This window comes from Meriones unguiculatus, chromosome 4 (genome assembly GCF_030254825.1).
Source record: "Meriones unguiculatus strain TT.TT164.6M chromosome 4, Bangor_MerUng_6.1, whole genome shotgun sequence".
In the NCBI taxonomy this organism is placed as follows: Eukaryota; Metazoa; Chordata; class Mammalia; order Rodentia; family Muridae; genus Meriones; species Meriones unguiculatus.
The window spans coordinates 89,458,694-89,485,179 of NC_083352.1; the positions used below are offsets into that span (position 1 = coordinate 89,458,694).

At 54.2% G+C, this 26,486-nt stretch overlaps 1 protein-coding gene across 9 annotated transcripts in view; it reads left to right on the forward strand.

Moving 5' to 3' along the window:
- The first annotated feature begins 14,105 nt into the window (after positions 1 to 14,105).
- Cux2 (cut like homeobox 2) overlaps positions 14,106 to 26,486 on the forward strand; it is a 183,416-nt gene continuing 171,035 nt past the window's right edge. For 2 of the 9 annotated variants that reach the window (XM_060382430.1, XM_060382435.1), the window contains exon 1: positions 14,419 to 14,555. Coding sequence is in view for 1 of the 9 variants with exons in the window: in XM_060382429.1 (XP_060238412.1) it covers positions 14,213 to 14,323 (111 nt within the window). In the remaining 8 variants the exon portion in view is untranslated. Of the gene's footprint in view, positions 14,324 to 14,364; positions 14,556 to 16,344; positions 16,720 to 16,813; positions 16,975 to 26,486 lie in introns of those variants that run through there. The other 7 variants (XM_060382429.1, XM_060382437.1, XM_060382440.1 and 4 more) reach the window with 7 other exon arrangements.

Here is a 26,486-nt window from a genome sequence, read left to right on the forward strand (position 1 = left end):
GCTGAGCAACGCAGAACAGCAAAGGGGTTGGGACCCTTGTTGTTTTGTGTCTCTCTCAGACAAGCTCCATTCCTACACTGAAGCTTTGTGTTCTAAGCAACAGTGAGCACACATCTTTTGTGGTTTTGTTTGTTTGTTTTTGGTTTTCTGAGACAGGGTTTCTCTGTGTAGTCCTGACTGTGCTGGAACTTACTATGTAGACCAGGCTGGCCTCGAGCTCAGAGATCCACCTGTCTCCCTAGTGATGGGATTAAAGGTGTGTTCCACCAGCCGGCTGATCACACTCCATTCATGCTGGTGTTGGAAGAATCTACCATTAACCTATGTCAGTAGCTAGATGTGTTCCTGATACACTGTCATATACAATGCTGCTATCCTGGCATTTCCTATGGGGATCTCCCAGGACCCAGGTAACATACAAGAAAAGAAAAGAGAGAGAGAGAGGAAGGAAGGAAGGAAGGAAGGAAGGAAGGAAGGAAGGAAGGAAGGAAGGGAAAAGAAAAGAAAAGAAAGGAAAAGAAAAGAAAAGAAAAGAGAAAAGAAAAGACATGCAGTAATCCCAGCTCCATTTCCCAGCTGTGTGGCCTCAGATGCACTCCTTTGTCTCTCTGGGCTTTCTGCTGCCTCACCTGGCAGACTGAAGGTGGCCCCATAGGGTCAACCTTGATCCCTGGGCCCTTGAGCTGTAACCTGTTCTCTTCTGCTATGCCTGGAAATAGGATGGGAAAGATGCTGCCAAGTTCCGTGGTCGCCATGCTGTTCATTTCCAGAGACAGATGGAAGGAGGAAGAAAGTGCGTGGAGGTCACTGGGGAAGCTGGAATTATTTTCCCCCAATAAAAACTATTTCAAAGTTACAGAAAAGCTAGAAGGAAGGCTTGTTCCTGTGTTAATACCTGTGCCAGGTCTCTGGCCCTCTCCTGGACCCCAAGTGATTCTCTGCATTCAGCGGATCTCAGACAGTACACAACTGTGAAAAATGCCAGGGCGGGGGATAGGTGGCTGCAGGATTGGGGGCTATTGGCCTCTGGAGGCTGCGCTGCTGCTGAAGCTGTGGCATCCCTTGGTCAGACACTGGCAAGGTCCATCCTCCTGCCCAGTAGATGTCGCTATGGCATGACCTTTGCAGTCTCCAGGATTGGGCACCACTGACAGACTGCTCAGGTCCAGCGTAGGAAACCAGTGAGTTTATTGGGGTTCCCTGCAGCAGTGTGGGTGACTTAAAGGCAGCTGCATGGCCAAAGAGCCACCCCAGAGTGGGTGAAGACTCGCTGGAGAGCTCTGTCCTTGGAGCTTTTGCTCCACATGTCTATGGAGGAGTCTCCCCTCTTCGGCAGCTCTTCCTGCTTCTGTAACTTGGGGGGTCTGTGATTGTGAGTTCCCTTAAAGAAGGCCACTAACCCCCATCGAGGGTGCCCCACCACCTCATCAAAACTTAACTTTTATCTTTCAAAGGTGCCCTGGGTGAACTTGGTGGTGCTGGTCGGGTAATTTAGTCTGCAGCTATGGCTTCAGCTTTAGAAAATGCAGGGAAGCCAGAAATGGGGCTGGGGGTGGGAGCTGAGGATGGGGATGGCAGGACACGTAGGCCACTCCTCAGGAGGTGGTGCCGTGGCTCTGTGCTCATTGCTTTGGGTCCACTGCTGTGAGAGTTGAGGCAAGCGTCCTATCCTTTCTGGGCATGTCATTCCTGTTTCTAAATGTCCCCTTGGTTGCTGATCAGTTAATTTTCTTGTGGTTCCCCCCTTACTGCTGTCCAGGCATGAGGTAGAAGGGCATGGCTTAGGCCTGGCCTACCATTGTGATGATTGGCTCAGGCCCGGCCACGCGATCTAACCTGGACTAACGAGATTCTTCTCTGCTATTTATTTATACAGGGTCTATGTAGACCAGGCTGCCCTTGAACTCACAGAGCTGTACCTGCCTCTGCCTCCTGAGACCTGGAGTGAAGGACATGTGCCACTGGAGATGGAGGTCTAGACCCGGAGAGCCAACTTTGCCTCCTGAGAAGACAGGCCTGTCTGAGAATAAAGATGCCAGGGAAGAAATCAGATCCTGCACAGCGAGAGAGGAGATGAGAATCCAGCATCACAGCCCTGACCCAGCTGTACCTGAAGTCCATGCACACACCCAAGCCTCCAGTTATGCCCGTCTGCCCGACCCTTTCTGCTCAGGCACTGTGCTCGTGTGAGCTAACTAGCACAGGAAGTTTGCAGGTGCTGGCTAGCCCCGCCTCTGTTCCTTACCTGGGGGAATCTCATCCCTTTTGCTCGGGTTTGGGGCAACTGGCATCATGCCCCCTCAAGACCAGAGAGGGAGTAAAGCTTCCCACCCTTAGATCCACCTTACCACCTCAGGAGGGACCAAGTGCTGTGTGGTCTCTTGGGACAGGCAGTCCAGCCCCTTCCTAGCATCCTTAAAAAAAAAAAATTGTGTGTGTGTGTGTGTGTGTGTGTGTGTGTGTGTGTGAGTGCCTTCGCATGCACACACATACACAGATATGTGCAAGTGCCTGCAGAGGCTAGAAGAGGGTGTTGGATCCCCTAGGACTGGAGTTATAGCTGTGAACCACTCCACGGGTGCTTGGAGTTGCATCCTGGTCCTCTGTGAGAACAGCCAGAGCTCTGAGCTCTGGGGCGTCACTCCACCCCCTTCCCTCTCTTCTTTGCTTCTTCCCTCATGTTGCTCCAGCTTCCAGTGGCCTCTGCTCTAAGCCACTTGCTTTAGGGGCAGGAATAGCCACACCACTGATTCAGAAATGGACATGTGGCACAGTGACACAGTTGGCCAATGAGGTTTGAGGAAAAATGTCCTAGACGGGGCTTCCGAGAAGTCCCCTGAGTGAGAACAGCCCCAGGCTTGGTACTGACTGTCCGTGTCAGCCATTCTTCTGTCACTGCGATGAAATAACCCGAGGAAATCAACTTGAAGGGGCAAAGGTTTCCTTTGGCTTTGGGACCCTGTTTTCTTTGGGGGGGGGGTCTGTGGGAAAGAAGAGCATCACGATGGGGAGTGCGGCCAAGCAGAGCCGCTCACCTCCCCGCCCGCAGCCCCCATGTGGAGAGCCCGACCGTGTGGCACAGCCGCACACCAAGGCGTGGAAAACAAGGCATCCGTTCACGTATTAAAGCAGCTCGAGGCTGAAGTTGGCACCCTCAGGATCTTGTCCTTCTCAGAGGCCCCTCAATCAGCCTGCTGGGGACCTGGCATTCAATACATGAGTTCCAGAGATATCTAAGATTCAAGTTGCATTCATCCTCTCCTGAAACCTACGGGGGTTCTTCTGAGAGCACGTGTCCCCAAGGCACCCCTGTGGTCACTTGCTTTGCCATGACTGTGCCAGAGCCCAGAGGTGGGACCCTGGCACCTGGCATTGCACTGTCAGTTCCCATAAACCATGGGGTCTGCTTACCTGAGAAACTGAGATGGGAACACCTGTCCCCACGACTGAAACAGTGTTGAATGAAGATGTTGGGGGCTGTGTTTGATGACACAGGCCCATGACCCCAGCACTCCGGCGGGAGAGGCAGGAAGATTGTCTTCCAGATCACCCCAGGCTACAGAATGAGTTCAAGGCCCGCCTGGGCTCCATGAAGGCCTACCTAAAGAGAAAAGCGGCCTGGGGAGGTGGCTCACTGGGTGAAGGTGCTTGCCGTATCCCCATCCCTGCAACAGGGACTCAGGATGACCTAACTGCCAGGCCTGAGCAAGGAGTTGTCTATGCCACCTCAAGGAGGGAGCCGGGGTGATGAGTGGTCACCTCGGGCAGCCCCTGAGCCCACAGGTGGGGCCTGGCCTGGCCCACAGGGCCTGCTGGGTCTGCTCTCCCACAGAGCCTATGAGGAGAAACACGCCCAGCCTCTCCGTCCCGGGTTTGCATAAAAACCCACGTCCATGAAGTAGCAACTGCAATGTTTTGCAGTCACATAGCAAAGATATTTAAAAATATCACCCATATGTGTTTTAAATACAGGCAAATAGCTGGCGCGGCAGCCGGCTTCACACCCGCGTGCCATTCTGAGCTTGCTGCTTCTCGCTCCAACTCTCAAAATCGCACATTGAAGGCCAGACAAGCCCAGAATGCTGTGAGCTGTGGCACCAGAATCGCTCCCACCCGCAGCCCGGCTCTCTCTGGGAGGGGGATCCGATGTGACCTGGGAAGGGAGCTAGGTGTCCCTGCGCTCGGACCTCCACTTCAAGCCAGGATTGGTGAGGCAGTGCTGTCATTTCAGTACTCAGGAAGGTGAGGCAGGAAGGCAGGAAAGCAGGAAGGTTCAAGGCCATTTTCGGCTACACCGGGACCACTTTGGACTCCGTGAGTCTCAAAAACACCCCCCAAACCTTCGATTCATCCTTCATGAGGTCACACTTCAGAACGTCTGTGACATCAGTGTGTGCCGGGCTGAAAGACGCTCTTTGGGGCTGTGAGAGGGTTGAGCAGGTAAAGGCGCCAAGTCCAATGACCTGGGTTTGCTCCACGTGGTGAGAGGAGAGGACTGACTTTTGCAACGTGTCCTCTGGCTTTCATCATGAGCATCCATATGCACACCAAACAAGTGGGGTGAAAAACGTTAAGTCCCACTTTGCTTCTGTGAGATCCTACAATATGAGCCTCTCCCCATGTTATCACTTTCCAGATTTATACTTCAATACCTAAAACAATATCCCCATGCTCAGCAGCACAGATTAGAGCAGGGTTAGACCCCGCAAGGCGGCGTTTTTAGCACGTGGCCACAGCAGCACCCTCACGCTGACCGCTGTGCTGTCACAAGCGATGTGACCTTCCGGGGCCCGTTCTGTGCTCAGTCTATTGCTGACGGAAGTGTGGTCATGACGAACATGACTGTAGCGGGAGTGGTCAGTCCAGTGTTGCTGAGATCCACGGCTGTGTGATGTTAGCCTGTTCCCCTGCCCTCGTGGCCCTTGGCCACTTCAGTACACATCTAAATGCAGACCGCAGGAAACCTTTCCTGTGAGGCCCTCAGCCAATCTTCCCTCATAGCTCACTGGCCAGGAACGAAGGATGAAGGAAGGAAAGGATGGAGGGATACAGAGAAATAACACACAGTGGGAGCAGTGAACCGACATCTTGCCGTTGGGGGCGCTAGCTCGGGAGCTGGCTCCTTTTCTGTTCCTGTGGAGCAGGTGTTATACAGTCCCTAGAGCCTGGCTTAGTCAGCTGACTTGGAATCATGGGAAAGGGCTGGGGAACTGGAAGTGGGGTCAGTGTTTGTGGGGATGTCAAATGGCAGGGCCCTTCCTTCAGGAAGGAGGAAGGTGTGGAGTGCGAAGTGGATGCTGAATTGCTTTGCTCAGCACCAAGAGACCCCGTTTCTTGTGCTCCTAGTCAGTGAGCTGAGATTTAGACTACCCTCATGGAGAGACAGCTGGCGTGGTGGTCTGACCCTCCTGGTCCCCAGGAGTCACTAGGGGTCTTTATTCTTTTCTTCCTGGGGCAGGGGCCATCCCTCTGTCCCTTCCCTTTTCCCCACAGAATTGTTACCTAAGAATGTCTGTGCACTTCCCCCAGCATCCTTTGGGAGGTCAGGGGGGCCTTGGGTTGGAGTAAAGTTGGCACATACACAAAGCATCCACCAGGTGGGGCCTGTGCCAAAGCCAGGTGCTGGAAGTCCTGGGAGAGGTCGCCTTACCCCACTGAGCCTGTGTGCTCACAAGGCTGTGGAACTCACGTGTGCAAATAGATGTGTCTGTGAGAGGCTGTCTTTGGCTTGTGTGTTAGCGTGCATGGAGAGTTATGTGTATGTGTGTGCAAACCTATACGTCTGTACCTGGGTGTCCAGAGGGGCATAGGCATGGTGCCTGTGGGTGCAGCTACCTAAAGTGCGGACCGGAGCCCTGAGTGTTCGTGCCTCTGTGCTCACGTGTGTGCATGTATGTGCAGAGAGGCGTGTGCTAGAGATGAGATCTGAAGCTGGCTCTTGAGTGCACTTGAGTCCCCTTAGGCAGTTTGGAGGCTGGGGGGTAGGAAGGCTGGCCTTTTGCGGTAGCTTCAGGCAGTGATGGGGGGGCTGCCCCACTTTCACATTAAGCTCTTCCATCTTTGAAGGTGTCTGGAGTGGAGAGGAAAAGTTTCATTCAGAGCATGTTGAGTTCTGGTGAGGGGGCACTCCGCAGACAATGGATACAGAAAGGATTTGACTCCAGCTGGGAGAGGGACTCAGTGCCCCAGGGAGGAATCAAAGGCACCCAGGGATAGGAGAGACTGGCACCGAAAGCTGAGAGCTTGACCCCAGCCTCGCTAGCGTTGTGACAAGTCACTGGGCCATTTCCTGGGCAGAAAGGACTGCGTTGGCCTCCCAGCCCTGTTATGCAGAAACTTGAGACAGCAGGCTGGGCTGACCTAGTGTAAGGAATGGAGGAATGCAGCCACAAGCAAAATAAGCTCTGAGGTTCCTCTTCTGTCCTGTGGGATGGTGGCATCGCTCTTGGTTTGTGTGTACCAAGGGCAGAGAAAGCAGACAGAGAGGTGACTTGGGAACTGGCTTCCCGGGTCACACACATGTGTCCCTTCCTACTTTCCATTCCATTGGCTGCCACTGCCTCAATGTCTTCTTTATCCCCTTCCCCCTGCCCGGAGCCCAAGGCTGGTAGCCTCCTACCCAACTTCCAAATCATGTTCATCCTCATCCCAATGGGCTCGTCCATGACTCTGGGCCTGAGTTTTTTGACCTCTGAAATGGGCACAGCCATGTCTGCTGTAAGGATCAAGGCAAATCCTGGTGTTACCCCTGCGGGCATCAGGCACCATGAGCCTGTAATGATGACACCTGCCAGGGACAGAGACTAGCACGAGAGTCATGTTCCTTATCTTACCAAAGCAGGCACTGAACCCTCCCTTTTTGTTTGACTCAGTGGCCAGTCCCCAGTTAAAGATGAGAGTCCCACATGCTTTAGGAGAGAAGGCAGACAGGAATGGGGAGAGGTAGGAGCTGGGAAGATGGAGGGAAGAGAAGGCACGCTTGGTTGGGCAGGGAAATTAAAGACAGAGACGAGAAGCTGCGAATGGTGGAGCCTGCCTGTCATCTCAGCACTCAGGAGGCCGAGGCAGTAGGGATGACAAGTTTGAAGCCAATTTGGGATACAGAATGAGAGTCTTTCCCCCTCCCTCCATGACGCTGGAGTAGCCCTATGTTCCTCACCCTAGGGCTTCTTTCGGGTAGAGGTGCTGGAGGGTTGGGTTTCCTCAGAAGACAGGGCAGGTCCATGACCACCCTGTAGGCTGACAGAGGGGCAGAGGCCTCTCAGGTCAGCTGTTGGCATGTTTAAGGCAGGGGCCGTGTGTTTGCCCGAATTCCTCAGTTGCTGTTCTCCGCTTTTAATGGAGTAAGCGTTTTTATTTATGTGTTTGGGAGGATATGTACACATGAGTGCAGTGCCCATGGTGTCCAGAAGAGGGCACCAGACCCTAGAGCTGGAATTACATGTGGTTAGAAGTGGCCCAGCAGGGGTACTGAGAAACAAAGCCTGATCCTCTGCAGCAGCTATGGACTCTTAGTCCTGGTTCTGATTACAAAGCCATCCCTGGGCAGAATCCTGGATTCTTGCGTCACAACGGCTACCACCACACTGGAAGCCAAAGAGACTGAGAATGCAGCTCTGGGATAGAGTGCCTGGCATGTGCAAGGCCCTGGGTTCAGCCCGCAGCATTGCAGGTGGGGTGTTGTGAAGTTGGCTTCCCAAGGCCAATGCAGGTTGAGTTTTATCCTTTCAGATTCACAGTGTGAAGCTGGGTGTGGTGGCACACTCCTGTAATCTCAGGAGCAGGGAGGTGGAGACGGGAGGACCAGAAGTTCAAGGCTAGCCCCAGCTACGTGGTGTGAGGCCAGCCTGGGCAACATGAGATCCTGCCTCAAAATGAACAAATTAAGGGGTAAAAACCAAGCCATGGTGTGCTGGTCCTCCGTGTAACTGAGTGTAATTGGGTCTAATTGAGTGTGTGTCTGTCTGTGTCTCCGCCCTCCCCACCCGTATGCAGCTAGCAAGCTGGCCCAGAATCCTCTGAAATCCAAATCTGTCTTTTCCTTTCTGGTTTCTGGGACTGGCTGTTTCCATCTATTCGCATGTGTCTATTCCGTGCGAGCGAATCCTTCACGGCTTCTCATCCCATGCTTGTCCTTCTGCCTCCCCTTCTCCGTCCTCCTGACACGGTGACAGTCTTAGCATCTGATGGAAGAGTCCGCCCTCCCCAGCAGTCTTCGGAGGAGTCGCAGCTGCTCTGAACCCTTGCGACACCATCGTAATTTAAGATGGCAGGTTTGGGGAGACCTGCCTGGCTTCAGGGTCGGAGGGAATGGCCTGAATTTATGGACACGGTTGAGGAGCAGAAGGAGGACCTTCACCCTGAACCGGGGGCCGGCTGTGACCACGGCAGCCCCCTGCTCAGCTCCCCCACAGAGGAGCCAGCAGGCTGTGGCGCTCTGTGGCTTGCACTGGGCAGGGTCCCCGGGGAGCACAGCCTCTCCCCTCCAACCAAATGCAGATTCCTGATGAAAAAACTAATTTATGCTCATAAAAAAGTAATTAAGGAGGCCAGCGAGATGGCTCAGCTGGTAAAGGCACTCGATGCCAGAGCCTGAGGACCTGAGATCACTCCCTGGTACCCACACGGTGGAAGGGGAGCCGACCCCTGCAAGTCATTTTTTAAAAAAGTACATAATCTATATTTAGCTTATGTGCATTGGTGTTTTGCTTGCATGTGTTATCGTGCCAGATTCCCCGGGATTGGAATTATAGGCAGGGGTGAGCTGCCGTGTGGGTGCTGGGAATTGAACCCGGGTCCTCTGGAAGAGCAGCCAGTGCTCCTAACCACTGAGCCACCTCTCCAGCCCTGCAGGCTGTCTTCTGACCTCCACGTGTGTGCTGTGGTACTTTACTTGCCCACCCTCCCCTAAACAATTGGATTGGAAGCAAGTTTTAATATATATAAATTAAGGGCTGGGAGTGGGGCTCAGTAGCAAATCGCTGGTTCAGTAGCAAATCGCTGGTTCAGCACGTGGGAAAGCCTGGGGAAATGGACCAGCCCCATGTCCCAGGAACAAATCTTGTCTCAAAAGTGCCGTGGGTGGTGTCTGAGGTTGCCCGTTGTCCTCCACGTGCTCATATCCACGTATACGCACGTGCACTCGTATGCACGGGCACGCGCACATACATTCAGTTAAACAGACTAAGGTGGGGTGGAATTCAAGAGGTCACTCGAGGCTCGCTTCTGTGGCCGTTTGATGTCTTTTCCTTGGCAGCCTTCTGGGAAGCACAGTGCGACAGAATCTGGGAATGTCCACAGTCCTGCTCCAAACCCGCAGTCAATCCACCCGATCCACTGACATCTCAACACAGCCTGGGCTCACAAACAGATGGCCCTCGTCCTCTTCAATGATGGACGATACTCTTTCGTCCCCTCAGCCAGGAGGTTTCTTTGGGTGGGTGGGAGATCAGTCAGCCACCCACCTTGCTGTCAGTTACCCGTGGTCAAAAGAGTTCTGAAACTGTGAGATGGAAAATTCCAGAGGGACCACATTCATCTTTTACGACAGTGGGGCCATTCTACTGGTTCATTGTTTTATGGATTGCTCTGGCTAAATTCGTCACGGCTAGTGAACGGCTTACGATTCCTCATAGGTAAGTGTGTATGAGAGAGACACAGGACACGGTGGGTGCGAAGTTTCAGGGATCCCCTGCGGGTCTTGGAAAGTGTCCTCTGCACCTAAGGCAGAGGCAGGTAGGCCTCGGTTGCCAGGAAGAAGGACAGCCACATGCTCCCGACCTGGATGAGAAAGAGGCCGAGGGAAGCAGGTCCTGGAGCCAGTGAGGACAGGAGGGGGCAGTTACACAGGAGCAATTCAGCAGATTGGGAGCCTGGGAACCAATATGCCCAAGTTCCTCCCTTTCCACCCTTTGATCTTCTAACAGGCACCCTATTGGTCAGTCCAAATGTTAGTCAGACAGCAAGGGCGCCTGGGAGATGTAGTCCACCGAGGTCAGCAGGTGCACAGCGAAGGGGGGAGGGGAACGAAAAAGGGCACACTCAACACGCAGACAATGCGATTGTTTATTTTAGTAGTGTGAGAATGGGAAGGGAGTTGGGCCCGGAGGTCCTGTCCCATTAGTGGGGCTCCTCAGGCAGTTCTGATGGGTCATGGGGAATCGGCACCCGGCTGAGGCCCCATCCCGGCTTCGTGGTTCATTCTTCCCATCAATCCCAGATTACTGTAGGTAAGCTTGGTATCTGCCCTCACCATGCCCCCTGCACCCACGTGGCCTGGAACTCGACGCTTCTCAGGACCTAAGCGTCCCACCTCTAGCCTAGGAGCACCCATCCCCGCCTGCCCGCTATGACTCCAAGAGCCGGAGGCCTCTGCGCATTGGTAGTGCTCCACGCACATCCTTGTCACGTGGAGGGAACAGGTTTTGCACCGGCACCCACGCGGAAAGCAAGCCACGAAGGTAGACTGGCATGCCCACGTCCCTAAGCGTAAGTGGCAGGGCCAGGCTCAACACGCAGGCTAGCCACTCCGCCGCGCGAGCCGCCGGCGTTCTATCTGAGGTTCATTTGCGAGGCCTTGCCGACTACTGGGCACTCTAAGGTGGCGGCCAGCGTGGGGTAGAAGCAACCGCTGGCTTGCTTCTTGCAGCCGGCTAGTCCGGGCCTGAGCCTCCCCCCGCAGACGGCTGCCAGGCTGTGCCCCGCTCTCCCTGGGTGTTCACACTTCCAGATTAATTCCAGCGCTTGCTTCACTCCCTGCCTGGCAGCTGCGGTGGGCCACGCGGGCCTCTCAGAGGGCATTTTCCTTTTGTTTCAGCTTTGATGCTGTGATCTCTCGAATGTCATCATGTGTGGGGCTGAGGACCCGCCTGCGGCTCCCTGGGGATTCTTGTACAGTTTATGAATTTCTCGAAGGATCCCGGCTCCTCCTGCCTTCCGGATGAGCTGCCCAAGAAAGACATCTCATCTGTGTTCTCGGAATTTCCTAACATCGATCTGGGGGAGTGGGTGGCACGGGGAATCCGGGACTAATCAGAGATCTGGTTAAGTTTCTCTCTGTTAAAAAATGCCAACAGCATTTTATCACAGTGGTATTTTAAACTGTACTGCCTTAGCTCCAAGGTCACTTGTCTGCTGTGAAAGTCTGAATTTCCTGGCTTTAGAGGACCACCCATAATAATATCACATCCTAGAGTGAACTCTATTTAGGGGTTAAACACTTAACCGCTTAATTCATTATTGCCGAGTGGGAGACGGTTACAGATGTGGCTGGAAAGGGACCCTCCATATCTAATAAGGCCCGGGCTGGCGACGTGCTCGGAACGTGGCTGGGAGAGAGACGGCTGAAATTTATTTTGTGAATAAAGCAATAAGCCGCTAAACAAAGCTAATATGTTTCAGCCGAGACAGAAAGACACGATCATTCAGTATTTATGTAGCAGCCCGTCCCTCAGTGGGGCTGCAAGTTGCCGCCATTAAAATGGTCGGAATCCTTCAGAGACTCGGCTGTATTAAGTCATTTAAAAATATCACAGACTTAAAACAATCTGAATTATTGGATTTCCTCGCTGCTCCTGGGTAAGCATGTTTGCCGTGGCAATTTCCTGCTTGGCCAAAGGTACGGCCTGACTCAGTGAGGAAGGAAGAAAAGTTGTTGGCAGAATCTTTATGTGGTACCAAACGGCTGAAACAGAACCAGATCTTGGTTTTGTGTCTATTGTTCTTTCAATTTTGACGTGATTTCAGATCCCCTGAAACATCTGGAGGAAATCTAAACAGCGTGTGTTGAGAGATGGAGCCCCTAAGCCTGCGTGGTGTGAATGGTCTCAGGTTCTAGCGGGAGAAAAATGGGTGGGTGTTCCCTTCATCTGCTCAGCTGGGGCTGGCCACAGGCTCGGCTTCTCCTCCCCTCCCAACCACTTCTGTGCGTTTCCTAAAAACAAAGCTATTTTGTTAAACGGGCTACAAGGCAGGGATCCAAATCAGAGAGGTAACTTTAATAAATATTTAATCTTATCTGTTGGCTCCGGTCCAAGTTTGCCGTCGAGTCCAGTTGATGGCCTTTGGAGGAAAAGAAAGCCCTTGGCTGTCCCCTGTTATCACTTTGTCAAATTGCTCTGGCTTCCTACAGCTTGGAATATATGCTCCGTCCTTCTGTTTGTTTCAAGCGACACTGACATTTTTTTTTTTTTTTTTTTTTTTTTTAAAGAGAGCAGCCCATATATTTTGGAGAATTCCCCGCTCCACTTGGGATTGTGTGATATTTCTTCACAATTAAATTTAGACTCTGCACTTTGGGCAGGAATACCACACACGCACGAGTCTTTCTCGGCACAACATACCAGGCAGGAGTCACACCCTAGCAGCGTGTCCCACAGAGGCAAAGTCAGACATATGTTAAAAGACTCTTTCATTTCATTTGAGGCTCTGTGAAAGTGCTTTGAAAAGGTCTTACAATCTCAAGGTTTTTTTTTTTTTATTCTTTATTACAGGTTTTTAAAGACCAGACCCAAAGACGTGGAAGCTGCAAGCTGTATAGATACTCAAGAAGAAAATGCAGCCATTTAAAAAAAATTGCAACACATTAGTTATGAAATTTGCCTAAATTCACTTTGCAGAATGAGAGCTGCAATTTGAAGGCAGACTTATCGGGAGAGGAAATAAACCACATGTCACGTGCAATTTAATCTGGCAGGGAAATGGGCCACTCGGAATTGCTAACTCGGCCTAATTCGTTTCATCTCTGAGAAAGCTCTGCTGTTGGTCTGAGGAGTCTTTTCAACTCCTGCATTAATGCATCTGCCCAGACGTCACAGGAAAAAATGTATGAGGACAGTAAGAGAAATACTGTATCCTACTTTAAATCACACCGCAGTTTTTAAGCAGCTCGACTGATGGCTTGGAGCGATCACACCTTCTCCTGAAGCGTTTAAGAAACAGTTATTTACATTACATTAAAAACTTTAATTGCCTTGAAGCACGTGCTCAGAGACACAGATATTGGAAAATCATCAAAAATATCCATCATGATTCTCCCTCCTTTACAACTCTTCTAAACTTCATCTTTTTTATAACCCACTCTTATTGATCTATTGTCCCAGACCAAGAGTGATGCCCTAAGTCCAAGCTCGGTCATAAAAAGAGAATATAATTTCGGTTGGCTGTCCATAAAAACTAGTCTTTTGACAGAGAAAACGGGGGGGGGAGGACTATGCCCCTTCTTTTGGAAGGGAAGTAAATGGGGGTGATGTGCGGGGCCAGGCGAGGAAGGTGACTCCAGGTCCCCCAGGTGTTTTAGGGGGGTTCCGATGCATGATGGGATTCTGAGTCCTTTCTGAAGGACGAGGCATTGGGAGGGGTCTAGGGCTCAAAGAACAGAAGAGGAAACCGTGACATAGGACTCCTTTGGTCCAGGGTCTGAGGAACTACAAAGGCCAGGAGGGTAAAGGTCCATTTTCCAAAGACAAGGAGAGCAGGAACGCTATGCTGCAAAGGGCTGGGGAGAGGGAGGGAGGCAGGTGGGCTGGCCACAGTAATGACAACGTGATTCCCCATAAGTCGTTAGCGATCCGGAGCCCCCACAGCAGGCCGGGGGTGGGAGTGGGGCCTGAATGGATCCAAGCAATTGTTGGGGAAAGGTTTCTCTAAGAACGCCCTGCCGGGATCACTCCACACCGGGCCTTGAGCAGTCAAGCTGTGGGATGCGCTACGCCCACTAAATAACAGCGATCAAAGCTCTACTGTGCAGACACACAGGGTCCCGGGTCCCCAACCAGGGCTCTGACCCGGTCCCTGGCGGGTCTGAGGGCTCCCCGGCTGGCCAGCACAGTGCTGGGCGCCGGGAGACTTTCCCACGGCTCCGGGGCGCCCCCTGGCGGCCGCCGCCCGCAGCGCTCGGGAGCGTGTGGCGCTCGGGGGCGACTTCGGCCCGGGGGTCGCGCGTGTGCTCCGTCCTCGCCTCGCGCGAGGCCACGCAGAGTCCGGCCCCGCGCCCTGCAGGGCGCTCGCTCTGCTCCTTACGGCGGCTCCCCCCGTCGCCCGCGGCCCCTCCGCGCCGCCGTCGCCCCTGCGCATCGATCCGCGCGCGCGGCGCCGTCGATAAGTTTGCGAGGAGCCAAAGTCAAGTGCGTGCGCGCGGAGCCGGGCCGCGCTCCCGGGGTCCAGCCCGGGTGTTGGCGGCAGCCGCATCCCCGGCCGCGCGCCCGCCCCCAAGATGGCGGCCGAGGGGGGACCGCGGGGGGCCCGGGGGCCGAGGCCGGCCAGGGCGGCACGGGCGACCAGGGGGCCGCGCGCAAGACGGCGCCTGGACCTGCGGCGGCTGCAGGTGAGCGGACTGGCCCGCCTTTGTTCGTCGCCGCCCGGGGCGGCCGCCGGGACGCGGGAAGCCGCCGAGGCGGGAGGAGCGCGGGGAGCGGGAGGAGCGCGGGGAGCACGGGGAGCGCGGGGAGCGGGACGCGGCTGCGCAGCCATCCAGCCGCCGCCGCCACCGCCGCCACCGCCGCCGCCGGCTGCTGCAGCCAGGACGCTCGGGGCTCCTTCCGGGCCGACCCCTGCGGGTTAGTCTCTGGGTCTAGCCTCCCGCCGGCCTGTCCCCCCTCCGCCCGCTTTCCCTCCCTCCGCCTGCGTTCTGCCCCCCTCCTTCCCACCTCTTGTTGCCCCCACCTCCCGCCTGGCTTTTCTTCCTTCTTCCCCTGCTGCCTCCCCTCCTCTTGAGCTCGCCCCTCGCCGTCTCTCTCCCGCCCCCCTCCGCCCCCTTCCCCTCCGTCCCGGCCCGCCTGCCGGGAGCCCCGGGGCCCGAGCGCGCGCAACTTTGCGCACCTGCCGCGGGGCGGAGCAGGTGCGCGGGCTGCGGCCCCTGGGAACTTTGGCACCCGCAGCCCGGGCTCGCCGGCGCCCGCGCCGTGCTCTCCCTGCCCTGGGTTCGCTTGGTCCCCTTCGCTCCCCTCTCCTGCTCCTGGGCGACGCGCTTTCGCAGCCCCAGCACTTTTTCGCTGTTCGTGGTGCGCGGGCTCAGGGTGCCTCCGGGTTGGGCCGTTTGCTGAGGCCCCGGATTGGTGTGTGTGTGTGAGGGCTGTCACGGTACCCCAAGGGGTGACTCACTCCGGTGCACGGTACGGCGGTAGGGGCTCCCCACACCCTGCAGTCGGGCAGAGGCGAGGCAGGTGCGGCCACGGCCAGGGGCGGGGAAGGGGAAGCCGTGTGGCTAACCGCGCTCTGATAGCATTCTGCCTGGCCAGTGACATTCTCAGAAGACGTGACAGCACGTCTGGAGATTAAAAAAAAGGGGGGGGGGACCCACTTTCTCTTTTTAATCTGCCCGCAGATCTCGTTAAGTTGCTTCTGATAAGTGGCAGCCCCCCCCCCCCCCGCTTGGTCTCCGCTTCCCGCTCCCCTCCTCCCTCAAAGCCATCGAGCTGGAGAGAAAATCGGGGCACTCAGGCATGCACTTAATAACTGCGAGAACGGTGCAGTTCCTGGTCCGCGCCCGAGTTGAGGTTACAGTTTGGTGGCCGGCTGAGATGGGCAGAGCTGTGAGCTGTGCTTGCCTGTTTAAAGGATGCTAAAGTGGCCTTTGGTGGGGGGTGGGGTGGGAGAGGCAAAAGGACAGGGAGAGAGAGAGAGAGAGAGAGAGAGTTGGGTAGCCACATTGGGCTTGGCACGAAGGCCCATGGTAATCGTATTCCCTGCTAATGTTTGTAAATGAGACCCGGGCAGGCTGGGGGACAGCGTCTTTATTTATGATTGATGTTCTGTAACATAAGGAATGACAAGAACGCGGCAGACGAGAGGGGAGCGAGCAGCTGGGCTGGCGGAAGCCCTTAGCTGGGTGCTATTGTTATTCTACCGGGGAGAATTGCCACGGTGAGGTTTACTGCGCCGGTATTTGCCCGGGTCGGCCAGAATGCCAGTTAACACAATTCTCATTAGATAACTCGCTTTCCGCCCAGGAGCTGGGGCGGCAGGGTTGGCGAGAGAGAGAGAGAGAGAAGCTGGCCTGGGGCTGAGGGCTGGGTGCGGCTCCCCACGCTGGTTTCTGAGATGGGGTGGTGATTCTTGATGCTCCCCGTCCCCAGGCTTGGTGGGGAGTCTTTTGTGGAGCTGTGGAAGGTCACCCCAGTCTCGGTTCCAGCTGACTCCCCAGGGTCTGCAAGCCTTTTGTTAGAGTCTAAGAATACACTGAGATGGAAAAGGAGATTTGAGCAGGAAGGTGGTGAGTGGGGGTGGACAGGCCTGTCCAGGTGGCAGGGACCAGGGACACTGAGCCCTCTCTTTTCCCCAGATAGGGATGTACAAGGGTGTGTGCTGTGTTGTATGGGGTGGGGTGGGGGGACTTAGACAATGGCTGTGTGTCTGGCACAGTCGGGCTCCTGGGGAAGGGGGGGCTCATATGAATCGATATAATAGGAGGGGATGTCCCCCAGGGAGTTTGCAAAGGCTTCCTAGTTCTAGAGCTTGGAGAAATGACTGTGGAAGCTACAGCGTGCAGCCTGTCAGGCCCAGGCTGCCAGGGGCAGCTGCCCAGTCCCTGACCCCCGTCTCAGACTCTCCTGCGGCCCCCTGCGCCGTGTGCAAAGCCCAGCGTCTTCGGGGCATCCATCTCTCAGCCCTTTGCCCGAGGACCCTTTCTGGTCCGTCTCGTTAGTGGCTTCTCCATGCTCTCCCGCATCTTCATTTCTTCCCTCCATAGAGAAAACTTCTCCCGCTTATGGTGACGTACAGGTAGGAACTGTGGGTCTGTGCAGGCCCAGAGTGGGGGGCCTGGGAGAGTGTGTGACTTGTATAGTTGGTTGTTCAGGTTGGATGGTTTCTTGCAGCTTGATTCCTGAATCTTAAAGTGACCCAGCCAGTAAAAGCATCCCTGAATCCCCAGGCTGGACCACACTGCTGACGCTGCCCCATTTGGGACAGGAAAGGTGACCTTGTGCCAGCTGGGCTCTCCAGAAGCATATATTTCTTAAACATGGAAGCTGTTCGGTTAGTCATTATTATTATTACTATTTTCCAGCGTGTTCTGTGAGCATGGTGGAGCAAACATGCTGGGGGCGGGCTCGGTGGGATGGAAGTCAGTTGAACCCCCGGGGAAACGGGGCTCGAGGAATGACTGCAAAGGTCACTGGATCTGGGTATCCCGCCCTGGTTACTCCTCAGTCACCTCCCCTGCTTTTTTTCTTCCCCCTTCTCTGCTTGTAGCAGCTCAAGAATGAGAAGAAATAAAATCCCATCCCCAGTTAATGCCGGCATATTTCATTTGGTTATAGGATGGTTTTACGGTGCGCATCACTAATGCGAATGTACTTTATGGCTTTTCTGTGTATTATCGTTGTAACTGGATTCATGGTTTTCCTTTTCTGCTTTTGTTTACTCCCCCCCAACCCCATTTAATAGGCGTTCTGGCCCCCAGACCATCTTTTCTATTCCCTCTAAAGACAGTTGCTTAAGCTAAGCTTTTGGGGGCACCCAGTGTGAATGAGAGATGGGGTCCCCCTGCCTAGCTGTGGTTGTGAGAGAGGCAGGGGTGAGGCTAGTGGCCCCTTATAGGAGACCCGGGTAGGAAAATGCCAGTTACACTGAGGAGTAGCATGGCCCTTGGGATGAGCCAGGGAGGCCAGGCTTGTTAAAGGTGTCTTACAGAAACTTCTGGAATGGCCGGAAGCCAGGTGGTGCTTTGTGGTATACTGATCTATGCTCAGGGTTCAGAAAAGAGTGTGGATATAATTAAACTATTACAACCTTGTGATGTTCTGAAGCAGGTAAATTTTACATATCAGCTTCTCAGTGCTCAGGCATCCATTAGCGCCCATGACAGCTTTTGACTCACCTAAATGTGCTATCATTTAACAATGTGTCAAAATCCCCCTTTCTACCCATGACAGCAGTAAATAAGCTATCAGCCAGGTTGGTGATTCCTAACTTTGGAAACTTTGACAGTGCAGACTCGCAGTCTGTCAGAGTGGGGAGGTGGCAGAAAGGGCTTGGTGTGCCAAGCCAGGCCAAGTGTGGGAGGACCAGAGGAGGGGGCAGGGAGGGAAAGGTGGAGGAGGCATTTGGGATCAGGGGAACCTTCCAGAAACATCTCAAGGTTAAGCCGAAAGGCTGGTGAGTCGCCTGCCTTCCTGGGTCTCAAGATTTCACTACAAGAGCCCTCTCTTCAGAAAGAGGTGGAAGCTCATGTTGAGCATGTATTTGAGGAGCCCGGGCGTCGTTTTCTGGGCAGCCCCCTCAGTCCTGGTTTCTCAGCTGGTCAGAAGTTGCTTCTTAAAGATGGGCTCCTATTGGAGTGGTCCCCCCAACCGCCAAGCTGGTTATGTGTTTGTTGTGGAGGGGCGGGGTGGTGGTGGTGGTGGTGGTGGTGGTGGTGGTGGTCTGGAATTTCATTTTAGGTGGAGACTGTGAGAGGGTGGCTGGGCACTGTGCTGTCTGGGTGCCCTGCACGTTGCCGGCGGCATGGATGCGGGGTGTGAGAGGCTACCTGCACGGGCACAGATAAAATAATTGGCTCCCACCACCCCTGTCTTTCTTTCTCTGTCTTTTAACTTGCCCATTAAAAGAGGCTTCTGTCTTCAAACTTGACACTCTGCGAGGTAACCTTTCTTCCGGCAGATGGTGTCTTGCGTGTGAGCCACCTTGGCTGGTCTAAATTTGGGCCTGGTTGATGGCGGTCGGGGGCTGCCCAGAAACTGTGGGTTTGTATGCCATTTTCTTCGGGGGGATTAACTGCCAGCTAGTTCGTGCTCACCTGGTGTTGAGCCAGGGTCTGGCACAGGTGAGGCCCAGTTGGGGCATGAGGCCGGGACTTGCCTATCTACCTTTTCTATCTGTTCGTTTTGACGTTGTTTTCTTTTGAGAAAGAGGCTGACTGGCCCAGGCTTACCTCAAACTCTGGCTCCTCCTGCCGCAGCCTCTCACGTGCTAGGGCCATAGGCAACCCTGTATCAGTCTGCTTTCCATCCTGGCCTTGGGACTTGAGTCTTCCGAGGGTGGGTAGGGGAGAACACTCAGCACTCAGATCTCCCAGATGACAGAGCCACTGTGCGGGCAGGCTGAAGTGGAGATGGAGGGTGCTGGCTCACTCTGGACAAGTTCAAGGGGTCACATCCTGATGGCGTAGTCCTGGCTTGAGCCCTGCGGTGGCTGGTGTTGTTGGTGATGGTAGGGGCTGTTGACCATCAGGCACTTTTGTTTTGGGGCAAGAAATTCTTACAGTGGAGTTCACTGTATGCGGAGCCCTCCCTGACTTCCTGGCCAAGATGGTTTGCCCTGTTTTACAAAATGTGGATGGTATTTTCCTATGATGCATACATTAAGCTTCAAGTCCCTTCATTCTGGGGAATACCATGTAACCTGTGCCCCTTACTCTGCTCTGCCTCTCTATCACCCCCCCCAACCCCATAGCTTTTGAACAGGCATTTCCCCTGCCTGGAATGTCTTCCTGCCTTCCCATGGCCTATGTTGCCCTGGTCTCAATAATCGTCATCACTCTCCCCCCAAACAGCCAAATAAGTGTCACAGTTCTCCCTGCTCTATTTTATTTGTGCATATGTTTGTGTGTGTGTGTGTGTGTGTGGGTGGGGGAGCTAGTGGCTGACATCAGGTGTTGCCTTGTTTTTGAGGCAGGGTAATGGTTAGTTCTGCTTGTCAATGGACACAGCCTAGAGTCTCCTGTGGGGGTCCCCCCATATCAAACTGAGAGACCCGCCTGCCTCTGCCTCCTGAGTGCTGGGATTAAAGGTGTGAGCCATCACTCCCACTCTGTGCGTTTTCCTAGGCAAAGGTGTACCCAGGATCTCTAGGGACCCTGCATTTCCCCAAGGGCTGACCTCCGAACTTTCTGGGGTGTGGTGGCTCTGCACATCCTAAGTAGCCGTGGTCTGCCACCAAATGTGACCACAAAGGCTCAGGACAATCACATGCTTTGAGGTCCATAGTGTACAGTCCAACTCCGTGTCTGGAGCCTTAGCCAGTGAATGAGTGGGTGGTGGCTGGACATAGCCAATAAGAACAAAGAGATGTGGCTCTCCATTTGTCACAGGTCAATAAAACTTTATTCACAAAGCAGGTAGTGATAGCCATGCTTGGCCTGGGGCCTATGGTTACCCTCTGGTCCTCTGGTTGTGAGACATCTGCCATATTGGTGAACCATTCCTAGGTTTCCTCTTTTAAGGATGAGTTTGTCTCTTCTCCTTTAAGATGGAAGCCTGACTATCCAGGATGGTGATGGGTGCCCACACTGGCTTCAGATCTGTCTCCATCTCACTTGCCTACTTTGTGACCTTGGGTGGTGACTGAGCCCTCTGTGCCCCCTCTGTCCCTCTCTTCCAGCAGGACTGTTAGTATTCTACTACACGGCGTACGGCACTGTTCGGCAGAGCGTGGGGCATGAGATCACGCTTTGTAAGTACCTCGTTCCTTCTTAGGTATTTTTAGAGGGTGTGGGAGCGGCAGCCAGAACCTGCTGGCCTGCCAGGCTGTCTCCAGGCTTCTTGGGTGTTGCAGTATGCTTTCCTAGTAGCATGCGAACTGCGCTCAGGGGCAGCAGAGTCTGCAGCATGGAGCCCTGTTTGGCCCATAGACATGTCTGTCTGCCTGTCTGTCTGTGTGGATGAGCCGGGATGTGAACTCTTTCTCGTGAAAGCTGTTGGCGTTTAGAATACTGGAGGTTTTAACTCAGAAGTGCATCTGTGTTGGTTGGTTTCCTTGTAGAAGAGGGGCTTTGAGTGGTGGGCAGGAACCATCGAAAATGGAATGAGACCTAAGAAGGGCGTTCCAAGCCAGTTCCAGGGAACAGCCAGTCCACAGAGGGTCAGGACAGCTTGGGGGAAGTTCAAGGTCACTGCTGTCAAGGTTGCCATGTCCAGGTTGCTTTGCTGCCCTACCTTTGCTCCTCTAGGAACACAAAACATAAGGCTCCTGAAGGGCCTGTGGAGAGAGGTGGTCGAGGTACAGAGTCCAGTGATCCCAAAGGTGCCTGCTCAAACCCCTCCCCACCCCCACTCCCAACCTGCCTCTGTCATCCTTTAGCCAAACCAAACTCCAGTTCCCGGATATACGTTTGCCATTAAAAAAGAAAGACAGAATAAAATCAATCCCCAGGCGCTCTGGTCTGAGTTGGTTCTCTGCCCAGGATGCCCGGAGCCCAGCGGTGCTTAAGACTGTGTGAGCTGCCGCCATCACTCTAGCTGGGCAGGGACCACGGCTCCCTGGGAGCCGCTCTGCTGGACTGGCCAGTCCAGCCGGCTGCTTAGGTGTTGGTGCTGTGGCTGGGAAGACCGCAGAGGTCACCTGGCCTCCTTGCTGAGGCAGAGTCCCTGAAAGCAGCTTGTCACTCATTACCCGTTGTCCCTCATGAGCACCTATGGGCCTGTGTTGTAGGATGTGTTGAGGGCTCAGTCCTGTGTGCTGTTTACCAGCTCTGTGACCTGGGTGAGTTGCTTAACCTTTCTGAGCCATGGCCTCTCATATATAAAGTGTGGATGGCAGTAGTGTCCCTCAGGCGGAGCCCAGCATACAGAGGCACTGGAGAAAGTTGAAATTTATAACTGCTATTGTGCTACTTCATAGATGTGTGTTTACCGCTCATGGGGACACTAACAATGACAATTAGTAATTACATAAATAATAGTACACCAACATAATTAAGCTAACTTGTGGATTATGAGGTAGAGGATACAGATACTACACAGACGTTAGCAGGAGGGCTGGGCACCATGGCGCTGTGAGGTGGCAGGCGCAGGCAAGGTGGACATACACACATGGGCACTAACCTCATCACCAGACATTGGCAAGGTGACCAAGGAGTTGTCTTCACCTGACTCCGGAAGCAATGACTCTCCAGAAAGAGATCCGCAAGCCACGGGTGGTAAGCATTCCTCGAAGTGGGAACAGTGTGTGCAAAGGCCCCAGTGGGCAGAGAACACACACACACACACACACACACACGAAAGGCGGCAGGATGCGGGGTCACAAGTTCCAGCTGGGTCGTAGGAACTGCCTGCCCTCACCCAGAGGTCGACTGTCCAACACCACCGGGAAAGCCTTGGGAACTTTATTTTTTAACTAGTTAACCCACCTCCTCTCTTTAATCTAGTGCCTATGCATGGTGTTGCCAGGGTTCAAATCCCAGCTCCGCTGTACCATAGCTGTGTGTCCTTGGCAGCTGCTTTCTCCTGGGAGGCACGGTCTGCCTTCCCTGAGGTGGCACACTGGGGGCTCTGTTGGTCAGGGTTGCAAGGCCGTGTCGTGTAGGACTCTGGCTCCAGGGAAGGTGACAGATCCTAACTGCTCTACCTGGAGTCCCAGGCCTCAGCCTCCGCGGTGAGACGCAGCACACAGAGCGGTGGGGATGGGCCCAGTGCGTTTTCTTTGCTGTGCACCCCATCTTCATGTGTGCTTCTTGGAGGCAGCAGACAAGGAAGTGGGGTCCCCTGCCTAGGGCCCCCACTGCTGTGCAGCACCCTCTAAGGTGTCCATCCAGTCCTGGGGGATGTCACTGTCCGAGTGCCCAAGCTCGGTGGTCTAGCCTTGCTGGGTCCACAAGCCCCGTGCAGTTTGGGTCTCTCCTTTCCGTCCTTCCAGAACCTCTCCCTTTTGCCTCCTGCCTTCACCACCCTCTGGGCTCTTCACTGGTTCCTGGTAGCATCCAGCCGATTTCAACCCCAACCCTGTGCTCTGACTGTCTGGCCTGTCCCTTCCAGAGCTCATTCCTTTGGCTTGGTGACCCACTCCCTACTCTGCTCTTACTGAGTTGATTGTTCATTCATTCATTCATTCATTCATTCTTTCGTTCGTTCCTTCTTCCTTCTCTGCTCTTCCCTCGGGGAGTAATGATGGAACACTTGAGCTAATGGAAACCGTTCAGCCTCAGGCTAACGGTGAGCTTGGTTTATCTTTAGCTCTGTGCATCGTGCTTTAGAAACTGGTGACCCCAATTCCAGCCTGGGCGGTGGCCCCCTTCTGATCAATGTGTCTATGAATTAGTTTCCAGTGCCTGTGGGCCACCTGTGACGGTTTGCCAGCTCAGTCATAGTGCTCAAAGTGCTTAGGGATGGCTGCCACGGGCATAGGACATAGCCAGATTGCATTTGCCACCAGTTACCATGTTTGTCCACCCTGAAGTATCAGAGAGGAGCTGAGAGCGTCCGGGCCGGGATCGCAGCCTAAAGAATGAGTCCAGTCTGGAGATGTGTATTGTGAGCTGCCCTTGGACCTGGACAGGGAGGTTTTGGGCACCCTCTCTGCCTCAGTTTCCTTATCTGTGGGATGGGTCCAGCCCCCTTCTGCGATGTGGCCTGGGCCTGGAGCCGGCTTATTCCTCAGCAAACCACACCAGTCTCCATGGCATGCCTTGTTCCTGTCTCTCACTTTCGGGGCTCTCCACTGCCTCAGAAGTGCCAGGTCTCTGGATGGAGGTGGCTTCTCTGATATCAGATGAGAGGAGGCACGCACGGGTGCCTCACGGCTTCCTCTAGCCATGATCAGATTCTTCCTGCTTAGTCCGCCGAGAGTCAGCAGCCAAGAGATGAAGCTGCTTAGGTTTTGGGAGGTTAGAGTTCATCCTTGAGGTGCCCATGCATCTTGGTGGACAGCAGTTCAAGCCCTTGTGTCTTCATTCAAGCCCTTGGCTCACACAGTTCTGTGAATCCAAAGCCCTTTTGGTCCCCCTTTTATTGCTCAGTCTAGTGCCGTATTTGCCACAGGTGCGTTGTCAGGGCTGTAGCCTGGACCTTCTGGCCTCTTTGAGCTTTTGGTCCACTGTGGCCAGAGGTGCCAGGGTTGAGCCCACCCGCCTACACCCCTGCTCAGGCCCACCTGCATTTACCATGCCCACCCTCCCTCCCTTGTTTCTGTTCCCTTCCTTCTTTTCAAAACAGGCTCTCAGGTAGCCTAGGCTGCTTTCAAACTTGCTATGTAGCCAAGCATGAACTTTAACTCCTGATCTCCCTCCTCTCCCTCCCCAGTGTGGGAATTGCAGGTGTGCTCACCAGCCCTGGCTTATGTAGAGGTAGTGGGGTGCAGACCAGGGCCCCGTGCATGTGGGCAAGCACTCTGCCAGCTGAGCTAAGTCTGCAGCCTCTTCACAGCCTTCCAGTGTCAGCTCGAGGCAGGAAGTGATCCCGGCCCGAAGAGCAGCCTGGGCGGTTGAAGCTTAGTCACTGACTCCAGAATCCCTTAGTCAGACATTCTCAACCTACGGGTCATCTCATCACCCTTTCGCAGGGGTCACCTAAGACCATAAAAAACCCAAAACAAACCATTTACATTATGATTACTAACAGTAGCAAGATTACAGTTATGAAGTAGCAAAGGTAGTTTCCACAGTGTGAGGGAACTATTTAAAGGTGGCAGCCTTAGGAAGATTGAGGACCTCTGCTCTAGAACCTTCCCTTGTCCGGATGGACAGTGAGCACCACCCCTCCCACCAGTGTGCGGCTGCGTGGCGCCCCAGTCCTGTGGCCTGTGTTCCACAAGATGAAATTCCGGGCCGGCCTGATAATAAGCAGCTATTGATTCCTGCTGTGGTCGTTACCAAGATTTATTTAGTCAATATGGCCTCCCTGTTCAATAAATCGTGTCGTTGATAAAGAAGGAAGGAGACAGACTTGTAGGCTGTATTAAAAAAGTTTTTCAGATTTTCTTTTAACAGTTGACTCCATCCCCCATCCTTCCCACATTGAGCCTATAGCAGCAGCCTGCCAAGGAACTTGACACCCGTGAATTTGATGTCACTTTTCCCTCCAGGATCTGGTTCACTCCATACCATCCGCTCCTCCATTTCCTCATTTGCTCCTCATAGTCTTGGGGCTGACAGAGCAATCACCCTAGACTATAGTTGAAGACTCCGAGGTCCAGAGTGTTCCACTTGCCCAAGGTCATTCAGGACTCCATCCCAGGCAGAATCCGTCACTCATGGAGTAACTGCCAAACTGTGAATGAGCCAGGTGCTGCAAGCAGGCACTAGGGCCAGGCGCTGGCTGTCGGGTGCTGGCCCAGCAGGATGCATAGTTGCAGAAATGGGAAAGGAGGAAAGAGAAGTGTTGCCGTCAGTGTGGTGTCTGCCACAGGGGGCGATGGAGGCCGCCCTGTGTGGGTGACGCTCAGCTTTGCCGAGGTCCTGACTAGGCAGGCAGAGGAGAACTCTTAGCCACAGCCACATCCTGCGCTGGGGCAGCAGGCCACGCCTGACTGCAGGTGTGCAGGTTTGAATGTGGACTGTCCAACAAGGGCTTATGTGTTTCAGCGGTTGGTCTGCGGCTGGTGGCTCTCGTTAGAAAGGTTGGGGGACCCTTGTGAGTTGGGGCACTCTGGGGGGAGGCAGGTCACTGAGGGGTGTGGGCCTTGAGGGTTTAGAGTCTGTCTCCAATGTCTGTCCATCTTGCCTCTCTCCCCTGAGACTCGAGAAGTCCAGTCCCTCTCCCCTGCAACCAGGAGGCTGCCTGCCACCACGCATCCCCTGGTGCACTCTGTCACCCAGAGCGTCCTCCTTCCGGCTGTTAGGAAGGAAGCAACAGTGTAAGCTGTGTGTGTGTTTGTGTGTGTGGCGGGGGTCCTGGCTCTTTTTTTGGTCCCTAGGAAAGCAGAGAAGTCGGCCAGCCCTTCCGCTTACGCCCTTCCAGAATGTCGTCTGCTCATACCGCTTCTGTCCCCACCTCTCCCGCCCACCCTGCATCTACTTCCAGCTGCCACCTCCTCACAAGGTACCCCCTGTGTCCTCAAGGACCCCCTGTCCTCCTTTGTCCCTCCCACCTCTTGTCGCTTCCTTGTTTGCTTTTCAGGGGCCACTCTCTGGTGGCTGCTAAGCAGTGACTCTCTCAGTGTGTCTTCTCCTTTGTCCCCTGGGTGACTTGTCCCACTTCCCTCCCCGCCTGGGTTGACCGTTCTCCACCTCTGTCTCCCAGACCTCGCAACTTGGCAGCTTTCCTTACACAGCTTTCAAAATCTATTTTATCAACACCTTTTTTTTTTTTTTTACATTTATTTACTTAATTTTATCGGCATGTTTTACGTGTGTGTACATCTGTGTACCATGTACGTGCCTGGTGCCCCTGGAGAGCAGGAGAGGGTGTCAGATCTTCTGGAACTGGAGTTCATGTAAGGGGTTGTGAGCTGCAGCCTTATAAAACATCATCTACAACCTTCCGATGGTGCTGGGAACCAAACCGGGTCCTCTGCAAGAGCAGCCAGTGCTCTCAACCACCAAGCCGCCCCTCCTGCCCCTGTGGAGACCCTCCGACTGTGTGTGATAAAGATGCCTCTAGCTCCGGATGACCAGAATTGAACTCTTATCCCCTGGGCCTCCACTGGAGGACCACTCAGATCCACAGGACAGAAACTGTTGGCTCCCTGCCTCCCCCTCCCTCCTCCTGTCAACCCATCCCACAGTTGAGGGCTTACTTCCCATACCCACCCATCCCATTCTCCACTCCTTTCCACCGTTGGCGACTGGCCTGAGTTCCTGGCACCTCCCCTGGACTTTGCTCACCCAGTTTGTT